We start from the raw sequence: 20,349 nt of genomic DNA on the forward strand, positions 1-20,349 counted from the left end.
AACTCTGGCCCTTATCTGTGTGCTTAAGAGACACCCCCTTACTCCCCAACCCGGCCATACCCTGAAACGAAGCAACCTCCATAAACCCCACTGGGGGCAGAACAAACCTGCGTGACTTCACCAAGGGCACCCAAGGAGTCGGTGGCAGAGATGGGAACACACCCTGATCTTCTGAGCCCCACGCTGTTGTCCTACCCCCAAGATCTAGCCCCCCGCCATGGAAACACTGAGGAGGTCGCTCCCCAGAGCTGTCAATCAGGCAATTGTCACCAGCACTAAACTGATTTTGAAACCGGCTGCTAACGAGAGACGTCTCAGCTTCTTATGGGGCAGGGGAAAGGAGAGGCTGGGCAGGGACTGAGAGAGGCCTGCTGTTGTGGCTGTGCAACCATGGAGAGAAACCGCTAGGCGGCCGCCCCTGTTCGTCAGGACAGCAGCACTCCCGTGGGTCATGGCCACAGGAGAGCAGCAAACCTTCGCAGAGGCTGTGTCTGCCAGTGTCTGCCCCAGAGGCTCCCTGGAGCCAGCCATTCCGTCATGCATCCAGCGTGCCTGGGACCACTTAGACCTCACTGTGTCTCTCCCAGAGGTAGTTTGCTGCTATCTTTTCAGCCTGCTAGGTTAGGAGGGAGATGAGGCAGGTAGGCGAAGATGAGGCCGCCAGACAACGGCCCTTTCTCTGGGCTGCTAAATTAGAGCGTGTTCGTCACCTCCCTGAGGTCCAACTCTTACCCAGGCACTGACACCGCGGGTGTCCGAGGGAGCCGTCTCTGTGCAAGGACTGCAGGCAGGGATCCTCCTGTGCAAGCTGTCAAACCCTGGGTCGTTACAGATCCAGGCACAAAGAGAGAGCGATGGAATTCCTGGCCGGGTGTGTTTCCAGAGCGTGGCTGTCTCCCCTTGGCCTTTCCCAGGAAAGGACTGGGGGAGCAGCGGCGTGTTTGAATAGAAGTGTCCAGCTGCTGGAAAAGGAGGAAAACGGAGGATGGTCTCTGCTCGGGCTGCACACACAGGCTGATGGATGGATGGATGTGTGAGTCCCTCGTGCACTGCACACATACGTGCATGTTCATGGGTGTGCATGTACACACAGGCCCATCCAACCGTTCAGGCGAGCACACACAAGTGCACGGACACACCTGTGGACAGCTGTGTCTGCAGACAAACACACACTGCATGCAGCCGTGCAGCTGCACACCCCCCCCACACACACACGGTCACACACCGTACACTGGTGACAATTAAACGATAGGGCCGTCTCCCAGCCTGAACCACAGCTGAGCCTGACCCAAAAACCTGGAGCCAACCAGCCCTCAACTGTGGGATAGCAGAAGCGGTGAGAGACCCCACCAGGTGACAGGCTCTGGGGCAGGACTGTCAGAAAGGCAAGCTGCCAGCAAGGCTCTGTGGCACAGGGGGTTGGTTTCCCATCTCCTAGCCTGTGGAAGAGCTCTGCTTGCTCAGGGCAGACCCGGATGGAGCTGGGCTAGCCTCTCTCCTCCAGTCCGGGCACCCTGTGGTCAAAACAAAGTCTCTCCTCTGTCAAGAAGCTGCTCATTTTAATGAGTAAAGAGATCACATGAAGGGGAGGAGGGAGAAGGGAAGCAAGTTTGGTCCCTGTATTACAAAGCGATCTCTGGTCCTTTTATTGCATATAGCAACCGGGGATGCACTGTCCTGCGTGACCTCCCTGGCCGTAGCCTGGGCTGGCTATCCAGACTAGGTCCCCCTCGGGGCCGGGGTGGCTGGGAGGACCCGGACCCGGGTGGACACGCTGGTGGTACCCTGCAGGTTGGTGGCACGGCAGGTGTAAAGCCCCTCATCGACGGCGCGCGCCTCGTCCACGTAGAGGACGCTCTCCGACTCCTGCTGCACCTGCCCGCCGCGGCGCACCAGCTCAGCGTGTTCCCGGCTGTAGGGAGGCCTGCCCACCTGAAAAGCGAGTGAGGCGGGGGGTTGGAGAGCACCTCTCCTTGCCCTGGCAGCCCTGCAGGGCTAGCTTCTGGGGAGGACAGAGCTGGAGGCCAAGAAGGACTGGTCAGATGCCCACCGGCCCCTCGCTCATAGCCCTGGCCAGGGGAATCTGCTGTAGCAAGAGGGGGCAGAGTAGCCAGCCCCCCGCGACATCCCCTGTTCCATGCACAGAGCACTAGGGGGGCTTTGTATCCCCCCCCCCCCTGCAGTGGCACCACCGATGGGCAGAGGAGAGCTGGGCTGAACAGCCGCCCCCGCCACCTGCGCCGCCCCCACCCCATATTACCCCACAGTGCCTGCACGGGGCTGGCCTGTGAGCTCTGCGTCCATCCACCCTCGTCCAGCTCAACCACAGGCCTGCTCCCGGCTGAGCTGCACCCACTCGTGACGCCAGCGGACCAGCCCGAAGGAAGCACCCCCCGTCCCTCTGTGCAACACCCTCCCGGGGGGCGGGCCTGGGCCCAGGCTGGGAAGGAAGGTTTCTCAGGGTGAGGACAGCGGCCACGCTAGTCCTGGCATGCACAAGTTGCTCCAGTGCTGCCCCTGGGTAGAATTCAGCACCTTTGTAAGATAACGAGTCCCTCCGTGACGCTCAGAGAAGGGGGCCGGGTGCATTTGCCCCATTCCTTCGCCTCCCTCCCCCCCTCATTCCTTTGCCTCAGTGGAACCCCCCGTCATTTTGCAGGGCCCAGCTCATCTCCTGTGCGGTTCTGTGTGGTTTTCCCTGGGGCGCCGAGTTAACAGTGCGACTGCAACGGTCCCGTCAGTCCTTTGTGCTCTTCTCTACGGGGAAAAGGCCCTCGATCAGCCGCAGAGAAGGAGCCCTCGACAGGAAAGTTCTGTGCAGCATGAGGCCGTTCTCCTCCCTCTGCCCTTACATCTGGTGAGGCGCCATGGTCTAGGAGCCAGGAGAACCGGGCAGTTTCTGGCTCTGACCTGCTGTCTGACATGGGGCAACTGATTCCCCCTCACTGGCCTTTATTTCGCCCCCTGCCCTTTCTCTGTCCAGACTACAAGCCTTTGTGGGCAAGGACTGTCTCTTACTCTCTGTATGTACAGCGCCTGGCACGATGAGGCCCAGATCTTGTTGGGCCCTTCAGAACCTGCTGTCATGGAGAGACTTCAGGCGAACCACCCCCATCCCACCCACCTCGCTTCCCTACCTGCTGCCCTGGATACTCCCAGGTGAAATCCACGGCGACTTCTGGTTCTCCAAAAACCGTGCAGGTCACGTTGAAGTTTTCTCTGGCCCACACCGTGGCGGCTGAGGCGCTGACCATGGGTTTGGGAGCAGAGGAAGGGTCTGCAGGGGCAAGCATGAAGCGGTGAGACGCAGGCATAAACTGCTCTGAGTTAGACCCTTTCCCTTTCTAATCGGAGTAGCCGTTCCAGTATCTCTAGCTAATGGGGTCACTGCTTCTGCTTACCAGAGGATGAGCCTTTATCTATAACAACCTACCGTCTCCCGGTGCTGCATGGACTGTGTTTGGCTGGCTGGGTGGCTAAGTGTCTTGTCAACGTGCGTACGGTCCTTATAGACCAGGGCCTGTGACAAGGGGCACTTCGTTAACATGCCCTGATAGCTCAGCTGGCAGAGAGGTTGGCTGTGCCTGAGCAGGTCTGAGGCACCCTGTCTGCAGGCAGCAGTGCCCGTAAAGCTAGTGGCAGGGTGGATACACGGCCTCGAGAGCTAATTCCTCATGCTCTGTCTTACGAAGACAGGTGGAAGGCTCTGTCCCCATTCCTGCCCCCACTGCTGGTGGCGTGGGGTGTTTCTGGCTAGGTAGCACCGTTCCTGAGCTGGCCACGGGGGGGCTGGCTGGGTTAAATGCAGAAGACGCCGGCAGGTCTCAAAACAAAAGGAACACACCGGTGTGGGGCTGCAGAACCGGCTCTGGGATCTCAGTTGGCCACTCACAGTTGATGTAGATCAGCATGTACTTGGTGGATATCTGCCGCACGCCGTCCAGGCTGGCCATGCAGAAGAGCGACCCGGCGTAGGAGGGCCGCGGGCGGTGGATCGTAAACCCCCTCTTCGTGTCGTACGAGATGTCGATCCCGTCCACGGCCACCTCCTCGGGGGGGAATTCGCGGTGCAGCGTCACCTGGGCCAGTGGGTTGGTCACCTGGCAGGGCAGGAGCGTGGGGCGATTGGTGCGTAGCTGGACCACTTCGTAGTAATCCTCCGTCGGCACAAACAGCTCCTGCGGGTCTGGGGAGGGAGGAGGGCAGTGGGGTTATGGAGGGAGACATGCCCTCGCACTGTGACTGCCTGGGGCAGGAGCGGCGGGAGAAACACATGGAGAATCATTGCCTTCTGGCTGGCAATTGCCTTCAGTTGCCCTTTATGGAAAATGTGTGTCGTTTCCATCTACTGGCTGCCAGAAATCGAATCCTTCCTCCGCCACCTCCCGGCTGAGGAGGACGGGAAAAGCCCCCACAGCTGCTGTGTAATCACGGCGACAGCAGGAGGCCCCCCCTCTCCCCGGGGCTGAGCCCGTCAGCCCCAACGGTTCAGCTGGCGTTACGGCCTGTGGGCCCGACAAGACAGCGAGAGCGTAGGCGCCACCTCTGAGCTTCCCGGCTCTCCCGCTGCGCCCGCCTTCTCCGTAACGCGCCCCACCCCGCAGCAGGCCTCGGCCCGGCCTTCCCTCCCCGCTGGAGAAGAGGAGCAGACGCCGACGCTGTCCTGCTCGAGTCTCCTGCCTGCCCCAAACCCATCCAAGTGCCGAAGCGCTGACCTGTGAAGAAGATGAAAACCCTGCCCGTCCTGTCCGCTCCGTCCCGGCACTCGCTGTCACCGCACTGGAAGGCCCAGCAGCTATACTCGCCCGTGTCTGCAGCCGTGGCGTCCACCACCAGCAGCTGGCTGTGCCTCTCGAAGTGCTTGATTCTGAAACAGGCGAGAGGGCCCCGCTCAGACGCCAGAAGAGAGTCACCCTGCGCCGCCGCATCGAACATAAGAACATAAAAACGGCCAGACTGGGTCAGACCAATGGTCCACCTCGCCCAGGATCCTGTCTGCTGACAGCAGCCAGTGCCAGGTGCTTCAGGAAGAAAGAACAGAACATCGAGTGATCCGTCCTCTGTCATCCAGTCCCAGCTTCTGACAGTCAGAAGCTAAGGACATCCGGAGCATGGGGCTGCATCCCTGACCACCTTGGCTAGTAGCCATTGCTGGACCTATCCTCCATGAACTGATCTCATTCTGTTTTGAACCCCATTACAATTTTGGCCTTCTCAACATCCCCTGGCAAGGAGTTCCACAGATGGACTGTATGCTGTCTGAAGAAGGAAAACTCCCACTGATCTCCACTCCCATGATGACTGCCTGGGGAGGCCGGAGCTAGCCTGGGCCCCGTTGCATGTGCGTAAGGACAGAAGGTGTGTGACGGGGTCACAGTAACAATTCCCAGTGGGCACTGAATGTCACGCTCCCCTGCTTTGGCCTACCTGCCCACCCAGAGGGGTGGAGTCCAGGGACGGTTAATAATGAGAGACTTGGCCAGCGTGCTCCAAATGCTGAGAGATGGGCAGTGGACTCCTGGTACCGCCCCCAACACCTGTGTACCTGGCTCTGTCCCCCAGCCCGGGGGCATGAACGGTGGGCAGGGCAATGGAAGCTGCAGCCGGCTCGGCTCTAGATCCATGAGCAAGGACGAGCATGGCTGGCGAGTGCCTGCCAGCTTTGCTTCCTGGCAGATCTCACAGAGCCCCAAGTGTGTCTGTGTGTCTGTGCCTATTCAACGAGCTCCGGTTGTCCACGCCAGGACAAGGTGCATGCTGCATGCCCTCCCCAGCATTCTCTCTGAGAACAAGGGTCTCCCCGGCAGCCTCAAATCCAGGCCTCTTGCACTGAGTTTAGTGAAGCCATTTGACGCCCTTTGGCATCTGGGGGGAATGGACCCCACCCCCGCAGGCCCTGCTCAGTGCACGACCTGTCATCCACGGCACAGGCCCGCCACAAATACCACCGGCCTGGGCAGCTTCCCAGAGCTGCTGGCACATCACTGACACGCACCTGAGCCGCCCCTCGCCCTCATCCTCCAGGTAGGCAGGGAATCTCCACCTGACGGCCCGCCCTTTGCAGCGCAGCTCCAGGGTGTCCCCGGCTGGCAGCGTCAGGGAGTCGAGCACCTTCTGGAAGCGTCCCCTGGCCACCACCCGCGTCAGGATGGATGCAGGCGGGTGCACCAGGCTGGGAGGGGCCACGGGTTTCCCTCGGGGTTTGGCCTTCGACGGCTTTGCTGTTGCCTGTTGGAGTTTTGGAGCTGTTGCTCTGGGGGGTTTGAGCTCGTTTGGCTTGGGCTCTTTCATGACCTTCTTCTCGGTGGCTCTGGGGGGCTTTTCCTTCTCCCGACATTCAGCTGAGGACAGAGAAGGCGAGTTTCTCATCAGAGCAGCAGCAGGCACAGGCCCCCGGGGGCAGAGGCTCAGCGCCGCTTTGCAGGTTCTTGCCCTGATCTTTAATTACAAAGGCTGCTCAGCACCAGGACAAGGTGAGGCCCTGGGCATGGCAGGGAACCTGCTTGCTTATTCTGCCTCCTAACCCACAGCACAGGCACGGACACACCAAGGGCCTGGGGATGCGATGCCCCATTTGTGTGTCTGCAGCGGAACCCACAAAATGCGGGGGCACCAGTCTGCCACAACAGATCGACTCCGCTGGGGCCCAGCTCCACAGCGGATGTAAATCAGTGTCGTTTCATTGACGCTGATGAAGCTGCCCCAGCTGACGATCCGGCTCCAGGTGCCTGGCTCCCTGAATTCACATCCACAAAAGGCCATTTGCATGTTCCAAATGGGGGTCTGCCCCCATCCTCTGGCCACAATCCGTAGGGTGTGCAAAATCAGAGGCCAGGTCTGGAAATCTTGTCCTAGAGTCATATCCCATAAGGGGCAGAAACCTGCACTGCTGGCGGATAACATCGGTAACGTTCTTTACCAAGGAAATTCTTATCTGCTTCCCGTGCAAAGCACACGCCTGGCAGGGTCCCTGTGCCCTGTAAGATAAGGCTTTACCTAGTAGCATTAGGTGTCTGCCTGCTCAAAGCTGCTTCTGGATCCTGGCACAGAAGGGTGCTGTGAAATTAACTTAGCTGAACAGCCAAGAGGCCTCTCTGTTCACTCACTGCTTTGCCGGCTTTCTGCTCATTGATTGCTGGGAAGCATTTGTGTAGCAAGTGGCTTTTGCCTCCTACCTGTCATCCCCACATTGCACCCGAACCCTGGACTGCTGGCACGCACCTGGCAGAGAGCAAGAGATCAGGAGTCCTAGCTTAGATTTGGGTTTCCCGTATCTGCCAAGCCATCAGGCTGGCTTGCACCCCTTCTATGTATCCTCCTTCTCTGGGCAGGGAAGGAATGGCTTCTGTACTTGGGGCATGTCTGAAAGGAAGCCCGTCAGGCTTCCTTTACCACTGACCAACGGAGCCAGCAAAACCTGGGATCTTTCCCCTGATGATGCACAAGTCAAAATAATTGGGGCTGCGGCCCCATCGGCAAAGGTGTTCCAGTACCGCGGCCTGGCCAAAGCTGCAGAAGCAAGCCCCTGTACAGCCAGCGTCCCTGAGTTCCTGCTGGTATTGCAGGCAATAAGGGACCATCTTCGTGCCATGCGTGTCCTCCAACAAGGCATTTCTTGTGTAGGCCATTGAGGAACGCAGGGAGCACCATGTGAGCACCCGGAGAGGGGAGGGAATCGTCCATGCTTGGGAAATGAGTAGGAGGAACAGAAAGAGTCAGAAAAGCGAGACTTACCCACGATGAGGAGGAGAAGGCTGCAGCCCAGGACAGCCAGCGCCTTGGAGTTCATGCTGGGGCAATCCAGGCACAAACCACCCAGCTGTGCCGCCAAGGTGGGGTTGGAGCGCGGGAGGCTGAGGACTGTGGCAGCTGCAACGTTCACAGCTCTGGAGAAATTTCACACTCTCACGTTTTCTCAGAGAGGGGAGGGGCCAGAGAGTCCGGGGGACTCGGGAGATGAAGGGGAGAGATTTCAAAGTAAATCAAAGGCTTGACTCTTTTCCCTCTTTAAACAAAATTCCTTTCACCCCCACGTGCCATGAAGGCATTCAGGTTCCTTCGGAAGAGGTGAATGGAGCTATTCAGTGCCTGGTTCCAGCAGTCACACTCCAGGCTTAAAAGAAAACAGTTTCCACCTCCTACATTTCCCACCTGTGCCCGGTCCAGTTACGCTTTGGAGAGGACAGGGCAGTTCGGGTTGTTAGATGCAAAACTCTTTGGGGACGGGACCAGCCCTCCCCCCGGTGTTTGTACAGCTCCTAGCACAACGGGGTGCAAATCCTGAGGGAAGCCGCTGGGTACTATCCCAATGATGGTGATAGCAAAGGGTAGCAAGTGTGGGTGAAGGGGAGCTTCTTGTTTGAATCGTGGGGTTTGCTTCCCCTTCCAGCTATTATCTTTCATGCACCGTACTGAAGGGCAAACGTTGCAGGGCAAGATCATGTCACAGAGCACAGCACGATGCAGGCCAGCAACCTGGGATAAAGTAATACTTCGCTCCAATACAGCACTTTCCATCCAGCGGTCTCAAAGCACCATCCCTATGGTACAGATGGGGACGCTGAGGTACAAAGGGATGAATTGACTAGCCCAAGGACACTCAGTGAGTCAGTGGCAGGACTGGGTCACAGCACTCATGTTCACCTCCCAGGCTGGTGCCCTCTCCCCAAATCACGTGGCCTCTCTACGGTAGGACCGTTCTGCAGAATGCTGGGCCAACGTGTGGAGCAATATGGAGGATGGGTGCACATATTAATGAGACATGGGGGCTGGGGAACCGTAAAAGGGGGCAGGACACGGTGAGCAATGTCCCTGTGGTTTGGGGGAGATTTAGGCCCCCGCAGGCTGGGCAGAGGAAATATTCAGAGTTTGACTTTTTAACACTATTTGCTGCAGAAGCCCCGTTTCTGAACTTCCATGGAGAGCTGCAGGGGGTTTCCCCATGGGACTATGGAGAAAGGGGCCACCAGGCATTTCCTGCCGCTCGGACTCCTAAGCCCTGCCTCGCATGGCCCCTAGGGCAACGGCCTGTCACTGCAGTATTGGCACAGTGGCAGGCAGGCCGGGTTCTGACGCCTTCCCACACACCCCAGAAGGAATTAATAGAACAGATAATCATCAAGTGATCCACCCCGTCACCCATTCCCAGCTTCTGGCAACCAGAGGCTACAGACACTTCAGAGCATGGTTTTGCATCCCTACTCATCCTGACTAACAGCCGTTGATGGACTTAGCCATCCATGAACTTATCTAGTTCTTTTTTGAACCCTCTTATAGTCTTGGCCTTCACAAGATCCTCTGGCAAGGAGTTCCACAGGTTGACTGTGCATTGCATGAAGAAATACTTCTTTTAAACCTGCTACCTATTAATTTCATTTGGTGACTCCTAAAAGAATAATGCGTGTGGGTAGCTAGATTCTATTAGAAAGGCAGCCAAAATAGCACCATGAATGTCTGAGAAGAGCCATTTTCCTCATGAATACCAAATTCTGGAAATGAAATTACTAGCAGAACTGAAATGAAACTCATCCCAAGTGACCAGCAAATAGGGGCTGCATGGCAGGGAAGGTCTTTACTAAATGTCCAACCACCCGGCAATGGAACGTGCAGAAGGGGCACTTTAATACAACCACTTTAGATGTGGGGTTGGCTCTCGGAAAGTTTCCTTGGGGCAGCTTTCACTCCGTTTGCTCCCAGGGGAAGGGTTAATAATGAGCAGGGAGCCCATTTGTTGGGAAATTTGCAAAAGTCGCCCACCTGCTCCCCGCTCTTTGATGGCGGATCTGAGGAGGTCTCAGACAGGGTTTCGATTTTACTTATCAAACCATTGTTCTCGGCCTGGCCTATGGCCTGGCCTACACCAGCAAAGGGCCTTGCTCATTTTGAAATCACTTAATTTACTCCTCACGGCGTCTGTGCGGCATGTGCCTGGGACAAAGCGGGTCAGCTGGAGGCCCTGCTCGTTGCCCTGGGCACGTGAGAAGGCTTCTCATTCTGTAGGACTTAGAGGGCAGTGTGGACTCCAGTGGGTTCCTCTCTGCCCCTGCAGCTTTCCCCATCCGCAGTGATCCTCTGCTTCCCCTCCCCCGGAACTGCACTGGTGCCCCCTCCCCAGCCTCCATGGGGGGGCCTATGGGGTACTTCAGTCTAATGCCTTCTGCAGCTGGGCCAGCAGGTGGCAGTGTCGACTCACAGGCCGGCCAGAGGCCATGCTGCAGGGCAGGCCGTTCTGCCTGGGGTCAGGAAGTCAGGGCTCCGGCTGGGGCGTGCAGGGGCAGGCTCCTCTGTGCGTTGTTGACGCGAAAGCTCCCACTGTGTCTGTGTCTCTCACAGCTGAGGAGCCTGCGCCAGTGTCAGGCACGGCCAGAGCCCCGCTGACCAGACAGCAAGTGTGAAAAAATCAGGACATGTTTTTTCAGATCTGCCAGACAGGGCCCAAGCATCATTTTTTCAGGCCCAGTACACATTTGTGACACGGGCCCCCTCCCACACACGTACCCCTGGGGTTTGCAGCCTGGGCCGGGCCCCCCAGGGCCTCTGGGCCCTGGTAAAGTGCACCCTTCCCCCCCTGCCCTCAGGTGGGGTCCCTGCTGCCAGCACATGAAAGCGATGGACAGGGACAGGCTGCAGAAGAGAAAATTCAGTGACGACGCACGTTGGGTAGAGAGCGTCATGGAGTGGGGTGGAGAGATGTTCACAGACGTGACCTTCTAGCCCCCTCGCCAGGTGCCTTATTTCTCTCCCCCAGCCCCTCCTATGCAGTGTGGCCAACTCTCCTTATATTTGGTGTTTATCTTGAATCCCCTGCTGCGGGAATCGGGGGCTGGCGGGAGAATCTCCACTGTTCTTTGGGGGGGAGGGGGGAAGTAACTTTCGAGCTCCCATCATTGCAGAGAAAAGCTTGAAAACATGTAGCGAGCGCACCCAAAAGGCTCAGAAACCAGCAGGCAAAGAAAAAGATCCCAACCTTTTTTTTTTTTTTAAAAGTCTCATGAGTTTTAAGCAAATCTCTTAATTGTGGGGGCCTGACTCGTGGTTCTGGAACGTTTGGCAGCGCTGCGTCGCTCCCACTGACTTGTACTCTGCATAGACAGGTCCATCAGTGGCTATTAGCCAAGATGGCCAGGGACGCAACCCCATGCTCTGGGTGCCCCTAAACCTCCAACTCATTTACACTATGGCAGTGGAGAGGCCTCAAGCCTGGCAGGCCTCTTTACCCTGCCAGAGTGGCGTAAAAGGGCCTTTGTACAAATGAGAATTAGGCCCAGAGTGATTTCAATAGGAATCCTTTCTCTGCCCTTCTCTGGAGCATGGCCAGACGCGTGTCTTGGTGCCTGGGACCTTCTCTGAGGGCCCGTCTATACTAGCAGCGCTACAGCGGCGCAACTGCACTGGAAGAGCTCTCTCCCGTCGGCATCACAACCTCCGGCGAGAGGCCATAGCTGCCTCGGTGGGAGAAGCTCTCCTGCCGACACAGCGTGTCCACACCAGCGCTTAGGTCGGCGTAACTTACATCACTCGGGGGGGGAGGGGAGGGTGTATTATTTACACCCCTGAGCGATGCAGATGATACTGAAGTACGCTCTAGTGTAGACCAAGCCTCAGCCCTTTGCGTTACCACCGGTAACTGCCCGCGACACAGCTGTGGAGGGTGTGGTGCTCCCCAGGTCTTTTGAATCCCCCGGCGCTCTGATTTTGGAGCAAGGCAGGCCAGCCATGAACCCAGGCCCTGCACCAGAGCATGCAGCCCAACAGCTACGTTAGCGTCTAACAAGGCAATGCTGGAGATTGTTTGGTGAGGGTCCCTGGCCCAGGAGCACTATCCCCCTCCTGAGTTTAAAGGGTTTTGCTGGAAGGTGCTACTGGCCACTGCACGGTGAGGCTTTGCTCAGCCACAGACCTTATGAAGTGCATGTGCCAGGCCCCTCTTTCAGCTGCAGGGGAAGAGCAATTGGTTTGCATCCTTTGCAAGTTAGTTAGTTGGGGGCAGAAAGATCTGTGAGAGGGAGGAAGCAGAGCCACACACAGCTTCCCGGGCATGGCTGAGCCAGGGAACTGCGTGCTGCTGTTTCTTTCTACTGTGTTCAGGGAAGCAGGACTTTGTGCACCTTTTTGTTTTGTAAATAACCAAGCTGATACCAAAGAAGAGAGCTGATTCATATCACCAGCTTCTCCTCCTAACAGAAACAATCCTGCAAGGCCCCAACCTAACTGTTTGGGCTAAAAGGGCAACAACCGTTTCTGTGTAGTGGGCTGCTGCTGCTGGTGTTTCCAGGTACAGAAAGCAAGGCCTGCACTTTGAATCTGCAGCAGCTTTTTTCTTGGCTTGGAAAGATCAGCAAGAAAGGATCAAAGTAAAACTCTGCAGGAGAGAGAGAGCCCGGAGTGCACATCCCCTCCCTATGTGCCTGCAGCTGCCCAGAGATTGCAACAGCTACTGAAAACAGCAGGCAGGCAGCGGGCTTAGAAAGGTAAAGGTGCAATGCACTGAAAACTAATGGCCCCAGAGTTCCAGCTGCATGCCCCACAGCTCTGACCACACTAGAGTTAGGACTTTTAGTATTTCCATTATCAAGCCCAATTTTCAGGTGCTTGCAAATAGCTAAAAACCCTCCTTGGTGTCTGACCTGAGAGACTGCTTCTCACTCAGAGGAGAAGAAACTGGGCTGGTCTTTTATCGTTTCAGAGAGCACAAGAGAGAGAAAAGTGCCATATATGGTCTGACGCTTGCTAGATGGATGAAGGATGCACCCCTCTGCCACTCCACTATCCTACTCTCTCCTCTTATTCACTCCCATGGGGTGCAACACCCACCCAGTGAATGATCACCAGAGGTGCTTGAGCTGGGACCTCCCCCAGTTCAAAAGGGGCAGGGCATTCTCCATGAAGCCCTGAAACTTGCTTCCCTCCTTGGCGGGTCAGAGCCCCGCTTCGTCATTTAACTTTCCTGCAGCCTTGCCCCTGAATGAGGGGCAGGGGTGAGCTGATGGGGCAGAGGGGATCTTTGTGTTACGGTCATTGGTGGACGCCGGTGAGTGCTGGCACGGGCAGTTTCATCTAGCTATGAAGAGCTTACTCGTGTGAAATGTTCTTGTGTTAATCAGAATACAGCACCCAGGGTCTGAGATTCATGCTGTAAAATTGCAATAAGTATTATCTCCAGTACATGCCATATGACACACACCATGAGGCTGAGGGCGGTGGAATATGGCCGCGGTGAAAACCACAAGGGTTTTCCACCACGCTGTATCTACACAAAGCCAGTGGGGGCTGGCGTCGTATCTCTGCAGCCTTGAGAGTCACCCAAGTTATCCCTCTGCTTGTTCTTGACCTGGATTTTGCTGGGTGTAAATAAGCTGCGTTGCTGAGCTCCGTTCCCCCTTGGCGCGGCGAGACGTTAAATCCACTGGAGGCAGGGCTGGATTATTTCTCTGTCCCCGTCGCCTTTCCTCAGGGAGGGTGACGGCTGCCAGTTTGCTGGTGCAGGGTCTGTCTATAGTGTCACGGCTGAGGATCTCTCTGGGGGTCTTTGCCCCTGCCTGGGAGACAAGGGTGAAACCCAGGGGCCAGGCAGGATTGGAAGGCTCTGGAGCCTGTGACGTTGCTCCACTGGAGGAGGAGAGGAAACAGCTGCATTGCAAGGGGGGGGGGCAGGCTGCACACTGCCATATCAAGCCCTGCTCTGCACCGCTCTGGCGCTGTCTCCCTGCAGGCTGAGAAGAAGGGCTGCTCCAGGAGAAGAGGCCTTGGCAGGACATGTAAGTCTGAACCCTCCCTGGGAAAAGGCTGGACCCTGAGTTAGAGGGGAGGCTGGAGAGCACAAGAGCTGATTGGGGGGGGGGTCTGTCAGGCCACTGGGCTAAAGGCAGATTAATAGCCCCTCCCGTGTGCATTGCAAAATGTTTGGCGTGCTGGTGCGTTGCAGGGTTGTTTTCTCTTTAGAGTCAATTCATGATTATTTATTATTAATGAAAATCACCATAAATCCTCCCAGCACTCACCAAACTGCAAGCAAGCCCCATTCAAACCCCCCAAACCCCAGAAATCGCTGGGAGAGTTTTTAGGTAACGGTTCTGTAACCAGTGATGGCTGGGAGCTGGTGAGCGTGTTCTGAGCTCCTTTCCTGGGGTGCAAAACCCAGCCTCAGGGATGAGCCCGGCTTGGCTTGTCCTAGCAGTTGGGCAAACGACAGAAAAAGACAGGAGCTCAGTGTCCTGCTTGATTTGGGTTGGGGAAAGTGGCTCCCCAGGAAATTTTGCCCTCCCGTTCCACAAAACGTCCGCTGCAATAGTTATTTTACAATGTATACTTTGAATGATTCATGACTCCGGGGGGAGATTCTTGAGCTCCAGGCCGGTCCTTGAGGAGCTGGGTTCGCTTGTTATAAGGCTTAAGGTTGAATTTAAAAAAACAGACTGCATTGGATTCACGGGTCTGTGCGCTCCAAGGAGGCGGCTGCATCTCTGTTTAACCCTCCTGATGTTTCAATTGTTGCCCTACAGATGCTTCTTGTAACGTGAAGAGCCCCAAAGGGCTGGTGCAAGAGGGGTCTGTGGTTTCACATTTGCTCTGGGAGTGACTTTCTGAAAAAAAAAAAAACCTTCTGTCTAAAGCAGAAATAAACCTCTCCTGATGCTGCAGCTTGGTACCATAGTGGCGAAGAGCCAGCAGGGTGTGTTCCCAGAGCTGCAAGCTTTAAAAATAACCCCATGGCCCTTTCTTCCCCCTGGTCTCTCTGTCCATGCTACATCTCGGCAGGGATCTGCAGGACTGGGATCAATATATTAAAAACCAAAGCCCCCGGCTGCTCAGAGAAGCCATGCAAAGGTGGGCCAGGCTGAATGGGGAAGTGAATCCGTCAGTAGCTGTAGCTGACAAGAGCTGTAGCTGGCTCACACACCATGGCTTTCACGGGTTCTCTTTGGGAAGGGGAACTCCGGACAATTATCCTGCCACTTCACCGAGGGTTAAAAGGCCGTGGGGAGGGGTCACTGAGTCCCCAGAGACCCTGGATGTAACAACAGCAAGCTCTCTGCTCTGGTACATTATTTATTAGGTGCTGTTAGAAAATCCCTCTAAGCCCTGATACAGCATAATGAGCAGCGAATCCTTTTGTCTTCTCAAGAGCCTGCAAACATGGCCGCATTTACACCTCCCTGATTCCCACCCTCCCAGCCATCAGGGCTGTGTCCATCGACTCCCTTTGTCTTTCTGGTGCTCCGCAGTCGGGGAATGGGCTGCACTTGTCAGGAGAGATGGCCGTCCAGATTGGCCTATGGGGATCCCCCCTCCTCAGGACCCGGGAGGCTGGGCGCGTCGAATAGTTCATCGCCCGTCTGCGTCTCCCGGTGATTGTCCCGAGGGCTGACCGGCTCTTGCTGTTTGTCTGGTCATCGCTGGGCCTTGCCTAGGCCGTTGCCTGGGGAGAAGGAGCCTCCTCTACGGACCTTTGCCAGGGAAAAGCTGTGGAGCCGCTTGCTGTCCCGGCGGGGATCCGCCGCGCTCAGGGGAGGGGTTTCTGTCGGGAGTCATCCGACGCCGGTGGGATGAGTTTGGCTGGCTGGCACGTTTCTCTGGCGCTGCGTGCGCAGGCGGGAGCCAGGCCTGGGTAGGTGACCCGTAGCAGAGGAAGCGAGGCGGGATGATGACATTGGGCATGAGCCTTGGCGTCTCCCCGCTCCCATGAGCAGTAACGTGCTGCAGTAGTCACAGACAGCCCCCTCCCGCACCCGGTGCCACAGGGAGGGGCCCCGTCTGCGCAAGTACCCTCGCACGACGGGCGCCCCCTTTCAGCACGGCTCGCGCGCTCGTGGAGCCGCGGCAGCTGCTGGCCAGCCCGTCGGTTCCCCTGCTTTCTGCCCTGAGCCCTGCCCGGTGCCGGCGTGTTACTCATCAGGCTCCCTGTCTTCGCCGGGCATGGACAAGCACCCAGTTCCTGGAGCTGGCCCCGAGAAAAGGGGGCAGGCCATGTGTGCTTTCATCTCCCGGCGGGCTCGTCCGCACCCCACTGGGCCTGGCTCGCCATCCTGTCCAGTGGAGACCAGCAGAGCGGCAGGGTTCCATGCCTCTGGGCCAGGAGCCGTGGTCAGGCAGCCTGGAGGCTGAGGGGTGACTCTGGCTGGTGGGATCCTTGCTCTGCAGCCAGACTGCAATGCAGGGACAGGCGGCTGTCGTCAAGGAGCCAGCCAGGCCACTTACTGTCAGCTGGGCTCCCTCCTGGGAGATCTGAGCTGTGCGTTCGCTCTCCTCCTCTGGGCATAGCTGCAGGTAAGAGGGCGAGGCAGCTGAGATACGCAGCAGCCTTCGGAAAGAGAAAAGGAAAGCAAAGGGGGATGAGGAGGCTGCTATGTTTCTCAGCAGAGCAGGTACAAGTGCCCTTCCTTCTCCCCTGCAGCAATGCCCACTTGTGAGCCGCTGGTTCCAGAAATCCTGCCCCCGTGGAATGGATACTCGTGCTTAGAGACTCTGTGAATCATAACTAAAACAGTGACAATGCTGGACAGTCTTGTCAGCATCTCAAAGCACTTGATTCGTGTTGGGAGAGCACTGCGATGCTCTCATGAGACACTGTTGTCATCTTCATTTTAGCAAGGGGGAAACTGAGGCACAGAGGCGGTTAAGTGACTTGCCTAGGGTGACACAGGAAGTCTGTGGCAGTCAAGAATAGAACCCAGAACTTTTGAGTCCTACTCTTCTTGAGGAACAAGAAGGCAAGGGAAGCCCACCCTTCCTGCTGCCCCTGGAGCTGTGGTGCTAGAAATCCAGGAGCAGGACCCCATGATGGACAGACCTCTTCTGGGGCTGTGAGGGAAAACAGCCTCCTGTTTGAACACAGTTAGCTTTGGCCATTTGCAAACGCAAGCAGGCTTTGTGGCAGTGGAATGGATGGCGGGTGTAACGTATTCAACATAGGTTTGAAAAGTTCTCCCAGAATGAAAATTACCCCCCTTGAAATTGCTGCTTTGGAGGTTTGCCACTATTGAATCTTCCTGCAGCATGAAGCGTTGTCTCCGGGAAGAATGCAGGGTGCGGGATCTGAGTTGTACCCAGAACGGATGGGTGTCAGATAACACTCAATAGGCTCATTCATTTCCAGGGGCCGTTATCCAGCTGCTTCTCTTCCCACAGTCATCCTTCGCTTCTCTCTCTTCCCAGAGAAAGCGAAAACAGCGCCTCCTCTTTGGGGAATCTCTTCCCCTTGGGGCCGGCAGGTCCATTGCACAGCAACCTGCAGTTGTAGTGACTTTCATGGTGATGGCTTGTTTCCGTTAGATTTATATCACCGGAAACACCATCTTAAAGTAGGAGTACAGTGAGCTGCCATGGAAACCGAGCTCTATTTCCTGGAGTCAGGTCTCTGTATGTCTCTGGCATCTGGCTTGATTTCTAATCTAGACAAAGTGAGGGGCCCCAGAGGGAGCTGCACAGAGCGCTGCAGACACGTGGGACGTGGGACGTGGTTCTAGCACCTCAAGCGCAACGGGCTCCCCGGCGAAATCAGGGGCTGACTGAAGCTGAGGCAGGATTCTGTCTCTCGAGGGCCTACGGGATGAAATGGAGAATGGGGAGTGAACCAGCTGGGCTCTAACACAGCCCGGCCCCGGTCCGCATTGCCCTGCCCTGCGGGGTCACTGAACACAACACCCCATTGCAGGGGGTCTGGATTGTGAGGATGTCACCTGTAGCAGTGGCATATTGTGACCTCTGCTACTGCCTCAGTTTCCCTCCTTTCCCTGGTAAACGGGTGTAGTCACCATAACCTTCCCCTTCTGGGAGGTTGGTTTATTAAGTGTTCAACACACAGGCCTTCCGCCCAGCCGCCTGCTGCGTCACAGCCTTCGCCCTGTTGCTGCTGAGGCTTTCCCTCCCCGTTGGCTTGTTTTCTCCTAAGCCTTCCTGCAGGCTTGCGCTCGCCAAGACCTCGGCCTGGGAACTCAGGCCCCTTCATCGCTCTCACCCCGGCCTCATTCCCCGCGTCTGTGCCAACCAGCCCAGATCCCTTGTGTTCTGAAAGGGCCAGCATTGCAACTGGAGCTATGAGACGCCTAGGTACCCGGGGACCACTGCCCTGTTACACCAGCCATCCCTGTGTCCCCGGGTGGCTCTCCCGCCTGCCAGGGCTGCCCCGAGGTTTCGTAAGAGGCGTCTGAGTGTCTAGCGCAACTTCCTCTCGTTATGGCGATGCAGTGCCTAGCAAAATAGGGCCCTGATCCTCCCGGCTGGGGTCTGGGCCCTGATCCCCCCCCGGCTGGGCGGTCTGGGCCCTGATCCCCCCCCGGCTGGGCGGTCTGGGCCCTGATCCCCCCCCGGCTGGGCGGTCTGGGCGCTATCGCAGTACGCAGGATGCTGACGTGCAATAGTTCACCACAGGGTGCCTCCAGGTCCAGATGGCATAATGACATGACGTTGTTCCAGAGGAAAATGTCTCTGAGATGGCGGCCCTCAATGGCTTCCTCGGCCTGGTGCCTGAGGGAACCCTGTGCGTCTAGAGAGCATTATCGCTCAGCCGGTGTCTAATTTCAGGCACAGTCCGGGGATCCTGACTCTGGAAACACTGGTTGACGTCAATGACTTATTAAAAACTGCTGAGCACGCCAGGGTCCGGCCTTCGGTTCCCACTCCTGATGATCCTGGGTTTGACTGGGGCTTAGATTAGGAATAAAACCCGTCTGCTGGCTCCAGCCGGCGTTGGGTGGATGTGGAGACCATTGCGAACCAGGACAGAGCTGGCCCAATTTAACATGGTTGGCGGCTTCCTTGGGAGACGCCAAGGACTGGAATAGCAGGGGAGGGGGATGTGCAGGTCAGGCTTGAGGTGTGTTGGCGGAGCTCTACAGGGACTCCTTGCTCCATGCCCGGCCGGAGCTCTTCGTTCCTCACCTAGAGGCGTTCTCAAGTAAATGTCCTCGGTTGTGCCCGTGTAAATCTGGAGTGGATCCACTGATTTCAGTGGTGTCACTGCAGATTTACACGGCTGTGGCCGAGGGCACAATCTCTCCCAAAGTCATGATGGCTGTTGGGTAGAAGCACGTTTTAGCTGACATTTCTTTTTCTTTTTTCTGCAGCTGTCTCCTCCTCCGTTGATTCTGATCGAGAAGCCATGGCGCCCACCGGAAAGGTACTGGACTGGCTCTAGCACATGGGAAATGTCATAGCACCGGTTACCTCCTGCCGACTCCTCTGCAAAAATGGAGAGGCTTGGAGCATTTTGTCTTTGGGACAGAGTCACTAGTTCTGTCTGGTTGCTTTGAGTCTCTTTGGCCGTGCAAAGCAGCCACAATCCTGGCTTAAGGATTCACTACCAAGAATCCATCCCCTCTTTTACCAGGGGTAGTGAAGCGAACAGGTTGGCACGAGCTACTGACCCAGTTTATCATTCTTGCCATATGGTAGAGGGTAACTGAGCATTTCTGCTTGTTGTTGGGTGAGTTTCTTTGTTTCATGCCGCTGAAGCAGGAGAGCAGCCATGAGTTTGGCAGTGGGCGTTGGCTTTTCATCCGGGAGGGATGTGCGCGAGGCTTGAGATCTTAGTGACAGACGCCGTTTACGTTTTCCATCCTTCAGCTAGCGCTCTGTTGAGACACAGAGCAGATGCAGGGTCAAATCCAAATGGTTGTGATCGCTGAGTAGGGCTGGGAAGGAAAGCCAAAGGGGACCAACGAGGGGGGAAAAGAACTGGGAGGGAAAAAAAAGAAGAGAAAGTGGAAATAGAAAAAGGGAAATGGAGTCAGGCGCCTCTATGGCGACAATAAACTTCTCCATTCGCCCCAGGGAGGAACTGTTATAAGTTAAACCAGTTCACGGCCCTTAGTCCAGATTCTGGTCTCAGCTACTCCAGGGCAAATCTGGAGCAGCTTCACAGAAGCCAAAGGACTGACTCCTGTTTTACGCTGGGCTAATGGAGATCACAGCCTGGCCTCTCCTGCTTAGAGGAAATAGATCTGGAGACTCCTCTGAAGGAGAAAGACTCCCTTCCGCCAGGAGAGCAGGTCCCTTCGCCATCTGGCAGCTTCTTTAGCAAACAGGCACTCGCTACCGGGCTGAATATTTCACAGAGCCCCAGTGTGGGTGGAAAATCCCCTGTCTCTGGTGTCAATGATGTCCACACACACACACAGTGCTGGAGGGCTGCTCCCACCAGGCCAGTCTTTACTCCACCTTGACCCCACGGCCCTCTGGGGACATCAGTTGGCGGCTCCTTCATGGAGCCATAAGCACAGGCATGTACTTGGCGTGGTTCACCCCTCACCCCAACACCTGCCCCTTTGGCGGCATGAGGGAGACCCTGGCGCACGTTTATCTGGAGTGCGCCAGGCCGCAGCCCCTGTTCCGGCTGCTCCAGAACCTCCT

The 20,349-nt window shown here is 56.6% G+C and overlaps 2 protein-coding genes across 3 annotated transcripts in view; one reads left to right on the top strand and one right to left on the bottom strand.

The window, feature by feature from the left end:
* Positions 1-1,432: 1,432 nt before the first annotated feature.
* On the bottom strand, positions 1,433-7,789 carry LOC137165354 (platelet-derived growth factor receptor-like protein). Its single transcript, XM_067566596.1, has 6 exons — positions 7,735-7,789; positions 5,996-6,341; positions 4,716-4,867; positions 3,893-4,186; positions 3,138-3,277; positions 1,433-1,932 (listed from the first exon to the last, which is right to left on the bottom strand). The coding sequence occupies exons 1-6, from the start codon at positions 7,787-7,789 to the stop codon at positions 1,720-1,722; spliced, it is 1,200 nt and encodes a 399-aa protein (XP_067422697.1). The 3' UTR covers positions 1,433-1,719.
* A 5,733-nt stretch (positions 7,790-13,522) lies between these two features.
* ANXA6 (annexin A6) overlaps positions 13,523-20,349 on the top strand; it is a 35,723-nt gene continuing 28,896 nt past the window's right edge. For both annotated transcript variants that reach the window (XM_067566422.1, XM_067566423.1), the window contains exons 1-2: positions 13,523-13,757; positions 19,065-19,117. In XM_067566422.1, coding sequence (XP_067422523.1) covers positions 19,100-19,117 — 18 coding nt within the window. In that variant the 5' untranslated portion in view covers positions 13,523-13,757; positions 19,065-19,099. The remainder of the gene's footprint in view (positions 13,758-19,064; positions 19,118-20,349) is intronic.

The sequence above is a fragment of the Emydura macquarii genome, unplaced genomic scaffold (genome assembly GCF_026122565.2).
Source record: "Emydura macquarii macquarii isolate MOO-44397 ecotype Brisbane River unplaced genomic scaffold, CSIRO-AGI_Emac_v2 contig_2768, whole genome shotgun sequence".
NCBI lineage: Eukaryota > Metazoa > Chordata > Testudines > Chelidae > Emydura > Emydura macquarii.